General features: G+C 38.3%; 1 protein-coding gene across 2 annotated transcripts in view; it reads left to right on the top strand.

The window, feature by feature from the left end:
* Positions 1 to 14167, top strand: part of man1a2 (mannosidase, alpha, class 1A, member 2) — a gene marked incomplete at its 3' end in the record, with an annotated part of 171924 nt that overhangs the window by 65917 nt on the left and 91840 nt on the right. For both annotated transcript variants that reach the window (XM_014026637.1, XM_014026638.1), the window contains 1 exon segment: positions 1285 to 1381. In XM_014026637.1, the coding sequence (XP_013882091.1) occupies positions 1285 to 1381 (97 nt within the window).

Genomic DNA, 14167 nt, shown 5'->3' with positions numbered 1-14167 from the left:
GTGTGTGTGTGTGTGTGTGTGTGTGGGTGTGGGTGTGTGTGTGTGTGTGTGTGTAGGTGTGTGCGTGCGTGCATGTGTGTGTGTGTATAAAACCCAACCCAGTAAACCTCCCAGTATCTCAGGCAGGCTGAACAGTAAAGACATCATCCAAACTTTAAGTGAATAAGGCCGTTTTAATGATGTCACACACTAACTTTTAAACAGTCTAAGCTTTTAAAACTTTTGTAAGCAAGTTTCTTATTCCCATAAATAGTTACATTACATTAATATGTCTAAACCTTTAGGCACATTTGTTTTCTGTCAATGACTCGCTGAAAACTGTAAAGGCTGGTTTATACTTTTGAGTCCCTCTGATGAGTGACAAAAATTGCGTAACTTCCATCTCCGGTGACAGTCGCCGTCTGCATTTCCCTCAGTCAGAACTCTGCAACACGGACCTTGCGGCTCACAGCGTGTGATTGGTCAGAACTTTGTGGGCATGTTTGTTCAGGAGGAAGCAATGCAGCGCTGTGGAGCATGACCAGAGCAGCTCTTCCTTCTGCATGTTATTTTGCTGAAAATGATCTTTTCCCTGAAGCTGGTTGTTAAATTAGAAAGATTAACAGCTTTGATGAGCAACTGATTTGACCCTATTGACTGCATGAGCATGCATATGATTTTCATGTTTATTTTTCTCATCACCACCAGAAAAAGTTGTTCCTCCTTGAACTCGTCACCCAACACAACACTGATCGTTGAGTGAAAATAAAAAAAGTCCAGCCATCAATATTGTTGTTTATATACTTTCTATGAGCTGGGAGGAATTATGATCATTTAKGGTCCGCCTCGTCTTCAGCCCGTTTATACTCGGTCAGGAAATAGACGTCTGAAATGAAGCAATCACCGACCCGCTGTCTCACATCGTATTGAAATATAACTCAAGCTTAAGTCCTAAGGACACTGTTCCCATTTTATCTGAGCTCAGAGTGTTATGTTCAAACCAGCAAGTGAGTCTTATTTTGTTTTTTATTTGTTATATCTCCCACCTAAAACATTGCAGATACTAAAATCAACATGCAACAATCAGACACTTTCATGACTTACTCAAGAACTTTTTTCAAAAGGACCTCTAGTTTATATACAGTGACTGGTTAAAGCATAGTTTACTGTCTAATGATGAGTAACATCAATGAATGAGAGACATTGGTGTGTGGTTACTATCGTGATCATAACGAGCAACTTGCAGCAAAAGACGCAACATATTTTAATATGTTTATGATTTTTACTTGTCTCTTGCTTTTCTAGATGATGAAACACGCATGGGACAGCTACAGACAGTACGGTTGGGGTCACAATGAACTGAAACCCCTTGCTAAGAAAGGACATTCCACAAATATCTTCGGTAAGTCCAACACAAGCGTCTCTGTGTTTCTGCAGTTMGTGCCCATTGGCACGTTGCTCACACAGTTGTAAATCACACATGGGTATATGCATGGCTGCACACACACCCTATCTTGTTAGTGCCCAGACACATTCACACACAGATAGTGTTTTCTCTTGTGGACAAGGTTATATGATAATGCCTCCAGCAGAATACTCATCACTTTGGATAGATGGTTTGCAAACAGAAGCAGAAGGAATTACTGACACTCTGGATTGCAAACATCTGCAAATCCATCCACTTGATTTGTTCAACTCTAAAAGAGATAAAGTAATAAATGATTTMATTTTAAGTAGCCTGATAGAAATAGTGTTTCTTTTTATGTTAGGTTTTAATCAATGTATAGATGTAAGAGTTACCAGGTTACATAATTGTAATTTTGACCAACATAAACACAAATAATAAAGGTAGGCCCAACTTCGTTTTAATGAAATGTGCATCAAGTGAGCTACAGGTGAGAATCAAGCAGCCATATTTGTTTACAGAATCCTGCTGGGGTCTGAGTCAGGTTTCAGTCATGAAGTGTTTCCTGTCTGTAGAGACACCACTGCTRGCAGTGATTTTTTTATTTCCACAGAGGGGGTCAATCTAGTACAGCCTTTCATCTGTGAGACTTGAARTTCAGAGGCTGTTTTTATATTTTCCTCTGCAGCTATGATGAAAGATGCCACTCACCTTAAAGTGTAGCAGAGTGTTTGTTTATTTATTTGTTTAATTAACTTTTTTTTTACAACCATTACAGACAAATAAGGTTGTAATGAAGAGCTCAGAGGGGTGTGCGCCTTGGAGAAAAAACAAAAAACATTTTTTTGCTGTAAAAACAAGATTTAAATGTATTTTTGGATATACAGTAGTAGGWGTTTTTTGTGTGTGCATTTTTATGGCTTTGAAACCTGTCAGTACCCTTTACTGCTGTGGTCATTTATAGCTGTGCAGTCAAGACTAAATATTTTATTGCCTAAAATGTGAACTATGAACACTGTGCCAACAATAGTCAATAAAAATATTAATTTACTTTTTCTATTAAAAATAACAAGTGAACGCTACAAAACTCATTGTGCAAACCTCAAAATTGTACGCTAATTTACTCTCCCAAATCCTAACAAAAAATATCACATTCAGTTTACCAATCCATCAAAATGAATTTACAGCAGTTAGATTTTTCAGTGATGGTTAAAAATGATTCAATGACAGAGTGCTTTTAATTAATGTACCCTCAAACTTCACACACACAAATACAAGCAATTGTAGCTTAAAATGCATAAATCAAACACAACTGATATAGTAATTTTACTTTGATTTCAGCAGGGTCATCAACAAGTGTAGATTAMCCCTTCACAATATCAAACGATTGTATTTGTCATAAAATAGGCTTAAGTAATTACTKTAGAACCTGATAAATTTTAAAACATCTGATTACTCAATTAATTKACACAATAATTGATRGATTAATTGATTACTAAAATAAYTGTTAGCTGCAGCCCTAGTAGTCGGGTTGTGAAATYAACAGGTCCCAAAGCGACACTTTATTCCTTTATACCCCATGGTGTTTAGAATAGAACAGAAACAGCCTTTATTGTCCTGCACGGGGAAATTCATGTGTAGCAGCAGATACAAACATCAATCCACAAAATAATATGTTGCTGTGTGACAATATCAATTGTAGCAATAATAATAGAATTAAAGACAGTAACAATACAAAATAAACAGATCAAAAATAAAAATAGGAATAATAATTACCGTACCGGGCTCTCAATGTCAAATTAGAAAATAATGAAAAATAAAAGCAAGCTACTGTGCAGAAAGATAAGAATTTACAGGAAATAACAGCATGACAGACTCAGAACCCCATACTGCTGACCAGCATGTCCGAGACACAGTCCTGTGTCCTCACATACTGAGGGTGGTCCGTCAGGTAGTTCAGAATCCACTGGGACATGTGGTGGTCCACTCCAGACAGCTCCAGCTTGTCCCTCAGAAGTCCTGGCTSGATGKTGTTGAAAGYACTGCAGAAATCAAAGAACATGATCCTCACAGTGCTTCYAGGCTGCTCCAGGTGAGTCAGAGCTCGGTGCTGGAGGTAGATGATGACATCATCCACCYCGATGCCAGGCTGGTAGGCAAACTGTAGCAGATCCAACGARGATGTCACCTGGTGGTGCAGATGRTTGAGGACCAGCCTYTCYAGGGTCTTCATCAGATGTGATGTCAGAGCTACCGGCCTGTTTCCCGGCCAGAGAAGATATCTAATCTTTCCAGAGAGTTCTTTTCTGTTCCAGGGCCTCTTACCATTGGGACATGCCTGAAAAATCTAAAATAAAAAATAAAAAAAAAGGCATTCAGGAGGCATCCTAAACAAATGACTGAACCACCCAGGAGCAGCATCTTTACTCCAAGCTCCCCCTGAATGGAATGATGAAGCTGTCCACCTTTACTCTAAAGGACGTTGCATGGTCCATCTGAACTGCAGAAATCAGGCCTCATTGTTGCCGTTGCATGATGAAAATTGCATCATTCTTTTCACAGCTTCAAATCAGCTGCCCCTTCATCACAACATGCCAAGACAACTTTTTAACCCCCTCCCATGGGTGTCAGAACCATTTTAAAAGTGGGGGGGTGGGGCACACAGGTCAGGGTGGGGGGTCTGGGGGTCCTCCCCCAGAAAATTTTGAACGAAATAGATATGCCATTTCCTGCATTCTGGTGTTTGTTTTTTTTTACCAGGTTCTTAAACATACAATAACATACATAAATAAATACTTGATTTAATTATTATTTCAGAGACAGATTCTTCATTAAACTAGTTATATCATCCTGTTTAAAACTCACTGCTACAGCTGAGATAAGGTTAATTAATGTGACACAATTTAACATGTCCTGTGACTTTAGGGGTGCCTTTTACTTTTAAATTGTTTATTCTTGATTTGTTTTAAATTGTAACATGTCAATGTGCCAATAAATGACCATTAACTGCATGTTTAAAACTAATAATAACTTTACCCAATGAACAGGTGCAACATTGATAACCACCAACAGTGAATTTAGAGGGGCATTTCACTTTTTTATGATTTAGTGATAGGCCTACTCATAACCAAAAGGAACAGGGTGTAACGCAGCTTTCAGAACATAAAATGACACTGTTTTATGGTGACAAAAAATAAAATAAAACAAAAAACATTTATCAGTATTGTCAATCTGCATGTAATTATTAAAACAAAAATAGGTCTACAGGTTCCTTCCGACCCTGGTAACACCTCAATTTCTACCACTTCCTACTTATTAATTAAAGTAAAAATTTTAATAAGCCTGTAATTTTTATACTGTTCAAAATATAATAAATTCAGTTTAAACATGCTGTAGATTATGCCTTTAAATCAGTACTGCATTTCCTAAACTTCACACAACTGTTTAGAATGGACTCAAAATAAAAACTGATTTAAGTAAACATTTTAGATTTCATTCATAATTTCCCAGCATCACCTTCATCATCATCATCATCATCACTCACCTGAGCCACAGAGCTCTGTCCCTACCTGCTGACCATGACTCTCATCAGCTCCTGCATCACCTGAAGATGGATTAAACATCAGGTTTTTATTACTGCCAGCTGAAGTCAGTCAGCTTTAAAAAGTCAGAAAATATCATGAAATGTGATCAATAAATAACAGATGACTATCTGGTCTGCCCAATCATTATCAGTGATTGTGAGTCAACAGTSTCATCATCTGATTATTAAAGTTTTCAGACATGAACCAAGCTTTGTTTTATGCTTAAAATATTCTGATAATAAAAAAGTCTACTCTAACAGTATGTTAGAATGCAATCATTTTATACTTTAATAAAAACACCCAATAATCTTCTGATGTGATCATGTTATTCTTGCTGATAATATCACCAGCTGATCACTGTACTTTAACAGATGCTTTAAATTACATTAACTGGTGGTGATATGTAAGCTAGCTGTGGCCAGCAGCTAACTGCATTAACTTCACACAGGATAAATCTGTTCTGTGGAGAGTTTAACTTACTTTCTGTTTCTCTGTAAAACATCTCCTAATGTCCTGTGTCTGTGGAGGGATACAAACACACACGCTGCCTTCTAGAAGCAGCTAGAAGTTAGTTTTAGGTTGAATATTTGCACTCCTGGAATTCACCGTCATCTTCCTCCCATCTAACCCGGTGGAGGTAGTCTGACGCCGGTCATCTCCGACTCCGGCTGCTCGTTCCTGCTGCAGGCTGCGGTGCTGACTGGAGGTAACCAGGAAAACCCGGAGCGGACTTTTAGTGTGATGAGTTTTCTCCTGTCAATCAAGTGGAATGGATTCTTTTATCAAGTCGCCTAACAAAAACAGCCCTGGGTGAACTGATGAGACAAACGTGGAGGGGTCCAAACGGATACTTTTGAAAAGTGTGGGGGACATGTCCCCTTCACTTACTATTGTTGCGACGCCTATGCCCCCTCCCCATAAGAACTTACTGTGTGATTGATCAGACGTTTTATACCGTGTTTTGTTTATTCTGAAACTGCTCGGCTGCTGCATTTTGCTGTAACCATTTGCTTCAAAAAATAAATAAATTAATTTAAAAAAAAGAAAAAAATCTACTCACTTCCAGAATCAGAGCGTTGTATCCAGAAACAGACAATTTTAAATAGTCAAATGGCCAAAAACTCATGAATGGAGACTAAAAAAGACATTCTATACGGAGGAATCTGCAGAAAAGTGTGGAGCTTTAACTGGGACAGATATGTTGTTGATTCATTTCCTGCCCAATCTGAACGTTACTGGTGAACGAGACACCCAGATACTGCTGATGTATTTTTATCTAGTTAGCTGAATGTTAGCTTGCTCCACTCATTTGTTATGTCTAATTATCTGGGTCACCACACACATCGAGGTAACTCCAAAATATACTGTCCCCCATTGTGGAGCAAAAAAAGTGAATTAGAAAAACCTCTGTCCGTTCATCTTGGGAGCTTAGTAACTTGAGAAATAAGAGGTTCTGACTTCCATTATGGTTTGGCTATCGAAAATTGAGTTGCCACATCAAAATCCAAGATATCCACCACCTTATGTAAGTATATTACACAAAATGTACATAGAGTATATAAACCAGCCACCCCAGTCATTTAGGAAAACTATTCTTTATAGTTTTTATGTTGCTTAAAAGTAAGATTAGGGTGGCCAAATACAAATCTGAGGTGAAAGGCCATCTTTGGCCACCCCATGGATTCGCTACTGTACCTGGTTGTGGATAAAGTAGCTACCTCTGCTGGCCAGGATTTGTCACTTTTAGATAAAGAAAAAAAAAATCTGTTCTTTTACACAGTGTAACTTCTATCCACTGAATTATCTTGCACCAGAAATATCAAGGTTTACTTGTRTTCCTTATGAATTTCCTGTCCAGAAAAATACTCATCTCAAAAACWACAAACATTTAAGCAATTAGGGGACATCGTTGTACCTTTGGTTCAGTTGTAAATGTACATCCAACGATTGCTCCATTAAGAGTTTTATTAACATCTATTCAGTGGTTCATGAGATGTTTTACCAACAGACAGAAAAATGAAGACATGGGCCATTACATCATCACCTTACTTAATTTTCTTGGCGGTGGGTGATRATGATGTTTTCATGGTTGTTAGTGTGATTTCTATTCATCTAAAGCTGTTGCTTTGATGCTTGTCAGTTACAAACATTTTTTTCCTTCTCTTGTAYGTATCTGTGGCATCTTGTTGCTGAATGTGTGTGTTCCTGCTTTGTGTGACTGCGTTTTATGAGGCTTTAGTGTAAAATTGGAATGTTCCATCTGGTTAATTGGCTGGAGGTGGCTGTTTTCTTTTTTATGAGCTGCTTCTAAATGCTGGGTGGTTGCTGCTGTTCTGTGTTTACRTTTCTTAGAATTGTCGTTTTATTTATCTGGAACATGACGAGATTTTCCACTTTTGCTCAGTATAGCTCATCCTGGGTGTCTGATTGTAATTAATCCTAAATAGATTAGAAAAATATRCTAAGCAAAGAGTTGTGCGTTACACTCCACAGAACACGCTTACCGTACATTATTGATGAGTCTGTCCTGTCTTTTATCTGAATGTCTCTGTATTGATTGTGTGCACACGTGTTTATGGACCAGATGAGATGAAACGTATATTTCAGACAAAACTGACTCATGTTGCTGCAACCATAACTGAATATCAGAGTAAACATAACTTTATTTTCAGGTTTTGACCAAAACAACTCTTATTTCTCAGCATTAGATGGATTTAATCTAAATCTCTTCCATGAAATGTACAAGGTGAAATTCTTTTCATCAAGGAGTTCAAGGTCTTTATTTGCAGAGACTTCTGAAACCTAAAGTAGATTATGGAGATAATCTTGTTTTTCATATTTTGCAATCTAAAAAAATCAATTTCAACTAATCAAAAAAGATTAATTTCAACCAAACATATTTTCATATGTCAGAAATCTTTGGTTGAATCTCAAATTTTTGGTTGATTCTCTATTTTTGGTTGAACTCAAGATTCAGAGAACATGAACATCTGGGGCGGGGCCTAAGGAGGAGCTATGTAAGATGTGTCCTTATTGGTTAGTGCGGACTGAACCGGTTTCCTGGTGCACCTGCTTTGAATGTTGTCAATACATTCAATGACCATTATTAGGGGTTATCAGTCCCAAGCATTGTGTCCAGACTGTCCCTCCTTTACCCTCTAGTAGGTTGGAAGGCACTTATCAATCATTTGTATGTCTGATAAAATGCATTCAGGTGCAGTGGGTTTGGCTCCTCCCATCTGAGTTGAAAAAATTGGTCTCCAGACACTGGGCCAGAGCGGCCCATCCTCCTGCATCACATGAATTTTACAAACCGAACAGTTTAAGAGTTTGTCTTTACAGGACAGGGCTCAGCATGCAGTTATATACTGTATATATAGAAAATGTGTTCACTCTTGGCCTTGCTGCTTAGCCGTTGCCCAGGGAGAAGAGAAGAGGCCAAAATGGTAACGAGTCCTTTTAGCTCTCACTGTGACACCGGTTTCAGATAACCTTGAGTTCACTGTCTGACCATGACTTCTCTTCTGTTTTTTTCTCTCTCGTCTTTGCTTTACAAAGAACTGGTAGAGCTGACTCTGAGTATGAAAACTAGCAGTCTGTATGGTTCAAGCAAGGCTGACTGATGGTCTTACAGAGACAGTCAAACAGTTGAAGCTGGGTTAAGAGAGCCATGTTGTACTTAAAACTCAAACAGTTTTAGATAATGTTATCCTCAAAATCCAGCAAACTAAAAATAGTGGTTGTTTAATCGAGATAGGCTGCAGCCTTTTTTTGAAAGTCTATATGCTATTTTATTGGTGAACAAGTAAACAGTCCCTCTTTGTCCAAGGATGAGATGTCAGATGCTTTGTGACTGATTGCTACATGCCTTTGTTTTCATTGCAACTGTCTGTCAGGTCGTAGAGAAGCCAAWGGCAGAATTACCTGATACTCTGTATTTAGCATGAATACATCATATTTCCCTTTGGCCATCCAAAATGTTTTGTCTTTGTGAATCTGGAAAGGTTTCTTTGGCACTGAGTCAATTTGAAGGCAGGTCAACTCATCATAACTGAGAAATTCATTTCTGTTTAAAGAACATGTCCAWATAAAATAGGACCTACTTTCTTCTTGAAGATTGATGCACATTAGAAAGACTAGACTTTTACATCTGCAGTGTTCACTGATACTGTTCCTGTTCTATCTTCTCAAATTTGTATAGGATGATTTGAGTCTCATATCTTTGTGTTTTTTCCCCTCTCTCAGATCTTTCTCCTCATTACTTTCTGTCACGGTCCATCACAATTAACACAATGTAGGCAAATTGTATAACAGCTATTACGGTCTCTGTTAAACACTGACAGCTGAGCAGCATGCAGTCACATGGAAGAGATAAACAAARCACTGRAWCAAATATTTCTTATTTTAATATAATTTAAAATTGAGTTACTGAACAAAACGTTACAACTCTAAATTTAGTGGTTATGATTGGTGTTTAAAATGATTATAGTTTGTCTTTCAAGTTGTTTTGRTCTTCAGATGTAATTTTGTACCAGGGTGACTTGTCATTTCTGTACAGACARCCTTGTTTTCAAAATGCTTGGCAGTCTTGCCCATCATCATCTAGCTYGTGGCTATTTATTGCTTTTGTGGTTTCCCTGAAAGCTTGCAGTGTGTTGACTTTAATCTAAAGTTGCTGCTGGAGAATCTTGGCACTTTTCAGCTGCTCGACTTTCTCCCGCTGATACTGTAACATGGCTACAGTAAATACTTAGTTGTGCCTCAGGCRTGTTGGAGGTGGAAGGATGGAGATGATGCAAAGCTAAGAGGAGATTTGGACACCTGTCTTTGCTGTCAGCCCAGTCTGGTGAGATTTTACTTATTATTTATGGCAGCTGCTCCTTCCATTATGATATTCCTTTGGTTGTTTACCCATAGAGTTGACATGTCAGCCTAAACTCAGATTTACAGTATGCTGTAAGGTAAATACAATTGTTTTATCTCTTTAAATGTAGTTTTAGCTTGTCTTAGTTTTTTTGTTTTCATTTATTGGTCAAACTTTTATTCTTTTCCACATAACTACAGTGTCAAATAAAGCTACTTTAAATTTTCAGGTATTCCTGTTAGTGCCAAGTCATATGTTGCTGTAATAAGCTGTACAAATCATTAGTGAGACCGATCAAACCCACCATTTTATCGTTTCTCAAAAAATAAATAAATAAATAAATAAAATTAACATACTGTAGTGCTGAGAAAATAATAAATCAGTCTACTTTGAGGACTTAACACTCGAAACATGGTTTCTCTGTGATGGTTTCTTCTGTTGCTGTGACCATTTTCAACAAGCCAGACAATAGAATACAGTCATCTCACTAACCTGCTTAATAATTCTGTCTTTGCTAGTTTTCACTACAGCAAGTTATATCTAAAACATCATACAGAGCTTTGTACATGTTGGGTGGCTAACCTGTATCATTATGGCACATGCAGCCTGGTGCTCATTATTTTCTTTAGCTTTGCAAGGCTGCCTGTTCATCCAGTTTGTATGGTAGCTGACCTGTGGTGCTACATGTAGAACATCACAATAATTTAGCTGCTCTTTGCCAGCTTTATATGAAAATGTGTATGTTTCTGATAGAGTTAAAGCTCAGAGACTCATGGTGACAAATAGCTGCAGAAATATGTAACAGACAGAATGGACAAAATATTGGACAGAAKGGTTCAATTATAAACTTGTGGATTGTCATCATCAAATGGCATCAAATATGGTTTATGCTTGTGAATGGGTTTTAAGATGAGATTTAAAAAGAAGAAGAGTTGAAGTCTGTTTGATATGAAGGAGCACCTCTGTAGACCAGCCAACTAAAACCCAATGATCATTAATTATTAACATAAGGCAGCAGGAGGTCAGACAGGGCTACAGGAACCCAGTGTTTCCCCTACTATTTTCCCGCCAACCCCATCTCCAAGAATTTTATGGCATGTATTAATTTCAATGTATTCATCAAAAATAAAAAAATATAAATCAAAGATACCCAAAACGGACGTAAACGTGGTTCATATCTGCGTCACCGACACTGACACAGAGTCAATTTCACGTCTTTTTTTCCTTCTTTTTTTTGGGCGTGAAAAGTATAGCATGTTCAGTTAATATATTTGCAGAGGACAAGGGAGCAAATACAGCAATAAGACTTGAATGTTAACTGTAAGAACCAAAGCCATAAAAATACCCTGTGGCTAGGCCAAAGCCTCAAACATTCAGTTGYGGATTTGGCACGAGGCAGGAAGTTTCAGCTTCTTATAAACACTTTCTTCCGGTTCTGGCCGCTCCCTAGAGGCAAATTGTCACGTTGATTGGGGGTTCTCCCAACGATATATTGTAAATGAATTTAAGGCATGTGTTAACTAAACATATAACAAGAGTACACTCAGCTTAGGCCTGTCGCGCTAGTCAATAAATCAATTAATTGCACGATAAGTTATTTTGAGGTCGGTAAAAAAATGAGGATGATAAGTTTCATTTTTCTGCTTGTTCGTTTACTTCGTCTCTCTCCCTCTCTGTGCTCCGCTGCATAGGAGCTCAGCTGACTGCTCCCCTCCTGTTTTCTTAGTGTCGGGAGGAGTGAACTCTAACAGTGTTAGAGCTCATAGCAATAACAAACTAAAGAAACGTTTCAAAGCAGAACACGGCTGCTGCAGTGGCCTATGATATTATCGGTCCTGTGTGTTTTGGGTTTTTATTCATGCATCTTTTACCCAAGCTACAGCTGTCACTAGCTACGTTTACATGGACATAAGTGATCGGATTAAATGGCCATTTGGAATAAAAATGTCATTAAACACCCCATTCGGATTATTCTGACCCGATTCAGCTCGATCCAAATGAATTTGTAATCGGAATGAGAGGGGTGGTTTATGCCAATTGATAATCTGAACAGCGTGCATGTAAACTGATTGTGGAAAACTGACCTGACTGCGCATGTCTGCTGACTTTTAGCCAGTGGTTTCTGCTCTTTTGTGGAGGGAGTTTCCAGCATCACAAAACCTTTCCTCCAGTTTTCTCATTCAAAAAAGAAGGAAGACACACAGGCTGCACCGCTTTGAAAAAAAAAGTCTGGGCGTCATCTGCAGCTGAACCAGAGAGTGCAGTAACGTCTCCACCATTATTAAAACCTGTCACAGGTCCATTCTGAGCTCAGAAGCTGTTTGTTTATGTTTGTGATGAAAGTAGAACTTTTTTCTTTTCTTTTTCTTTTTTTTAGGGTAAGTTAGCAACTGCGCATGTCAGTGTTTCTTCTGAATAAAAGCCTGTTTCATGTAAACACTCGTAATGATTGGATTGTGCGCGTGTCAACGATACATTCTGATTATTTAATCCGAATACATTCCAATCTGATCAAAGATTTTGCGCATTTAAACATAGCTACTGTTTACTTTAAAGTTATTAGTTTAATTTTCTTACTATGAGTAAAGGAATGCAATGAAAAGAATTTAAATCATTGCTGATGGCTTTGACATTGGCGTTAGGCCTGGAAACAGGCAATCAGGCTGGAGTTCAGCCAGGGAGCTCATGTTGAGAGGACGACACTGCCAGACCAGTAACCCTTTGAGACTGAAGGCAGAACACAGCAGATGTTAAATTTTGCTGGAGAGTGATTCTGGAACCAGTTATCAGTCAGAGACACAGCTCTGAATCAACCTGGGGAGTTGATTTGGCCATGTTCAACCCTGCTTGGCTTCTTACAAAACAGACTAAAGTGTTGCAGTGGAGCTAAAGAGGAGAACTTGTTCAGTAGCACATTGCATTCATCACTTTTAAATTTAAAATAAAATTAGAATTGGTGTCAGTGCCACTGGATTGTGGACTATATGGGCAGGTTTTGCTGATAGATGCATGACGTCTAAGTAAGTGAATGTTACCACTCCACAAACAAAATTTTAATCTGAATTTGTCAATTTTTTCTATGCATTTTGTATTTAGAAAAAAATGCAAGTCTGTTTTATCCATTTTACCCATCAATCTCTATTGAACCTTTTGAATATATTACAGAAAAAAAAAAACAGAGGAAACACATTCCCTTACAAACTGCCCCTTACATTCTGAAGCCACCAGTGAGAGAAGTGGTGGTACACCAGAGGAAGAATACAAAAAATAACCCAACTAAACAAAGATGATAGATAGTTGGATGGATGTAAAAAATATTTTGTCTATGCTGCAACGGACTATTCAGTAACCATTGATGAACTATTTACATTTAGAATGTGAGGTGTTAAATTTATTTCATATTATCTGGAAAGACCAGCTTCCCAGCATAATCAAGAAAAGGGTCCCAAATTTTTGAGAATTTGGCCCAGGAACCCTTCAATAGATGTCTAATTTTTTCCAGTTTGATAAAATATACAACATCTCTTACCCAGTGAATATGCAGTGGTGATGTGTGTGATTTCCATTTCAAAAGTATCAAACAGCTTTCAAGTAAGCTAACAAAGGCAATGAATAGTTTTATGTCTGTGGACAATATTATTGCTGTATGAGTTATCCCAAACAATGCAGTGATGGCSTCTGGTATCAGTCTTTTCCTAGTGACCTCACTCGAAGTGTCAAAAATAGACTGCCAATATGTTATTAGCATGGGACAGGACCAAAACGTATGAATATGAGTTGCTGCTTTTTGATTACATCGGTCACAGGTCGGATCAACACCCTTGAACATCTTAGAGTCTGATCTTAGCTACATGAAAACARTGTAATATTTTGCATACAGACTGAAGAATGGTGTACTTTATCAAAAATCTTCATCCAGACATTTTYGGTAAGTGAAACCCCCAGATCTTCTTCCCAGAGCACTTTAATTGAAGACAAACAGGCCAATCGAAGTGAATGAATCTGAGAGTAAATAAACAAATTCATACCTTTTAGATAAGGTACAGGCTCAAAAAATGTATCAAAGGGGGAGTCGGGGCAGAAAAGGAAACTTCGTCCAGCCGTTTTCTTCCACTCTCCCCAGCCATCTGGGGCAATCCCAAGCAAGCCAAGAAACAGTTCTCCAGCGTGTCCTGGATCTTCCTCTGGTTCTCCTCCCAGTGGGACATGCCCAAAACACCTCACCAGGTAGGCATCCTAACCAGATGCCCGAGCCACCTCAACTGGTTCCTCTCAATGTAGAGGAGTAGCGGCTCTACTCTGTCTCTCCCGGATGACTGAGCTTCTCACCCTATC

Source organism: Austrofundulus limnaeus, unplaced genomic scaffold, assembly GCF_001266775.1.
Source record: "Austrofundulus limnaeus strain Quisiro unplaced genomic scaffold, Austrofundulus_limnaeus-1.0 Scaffold575, whole genome shotgun sequence".
Lineage (NCBI taxonomy): Eukaryota > Metazoa > Chordata > Actinopteri > Cyprinodontiformes > Rivulidae > Austrofundulus > Austrofundulus limnaeus.
This window is presented reverse-complemented; position numbering and strand designations above follow the sequence as displayed.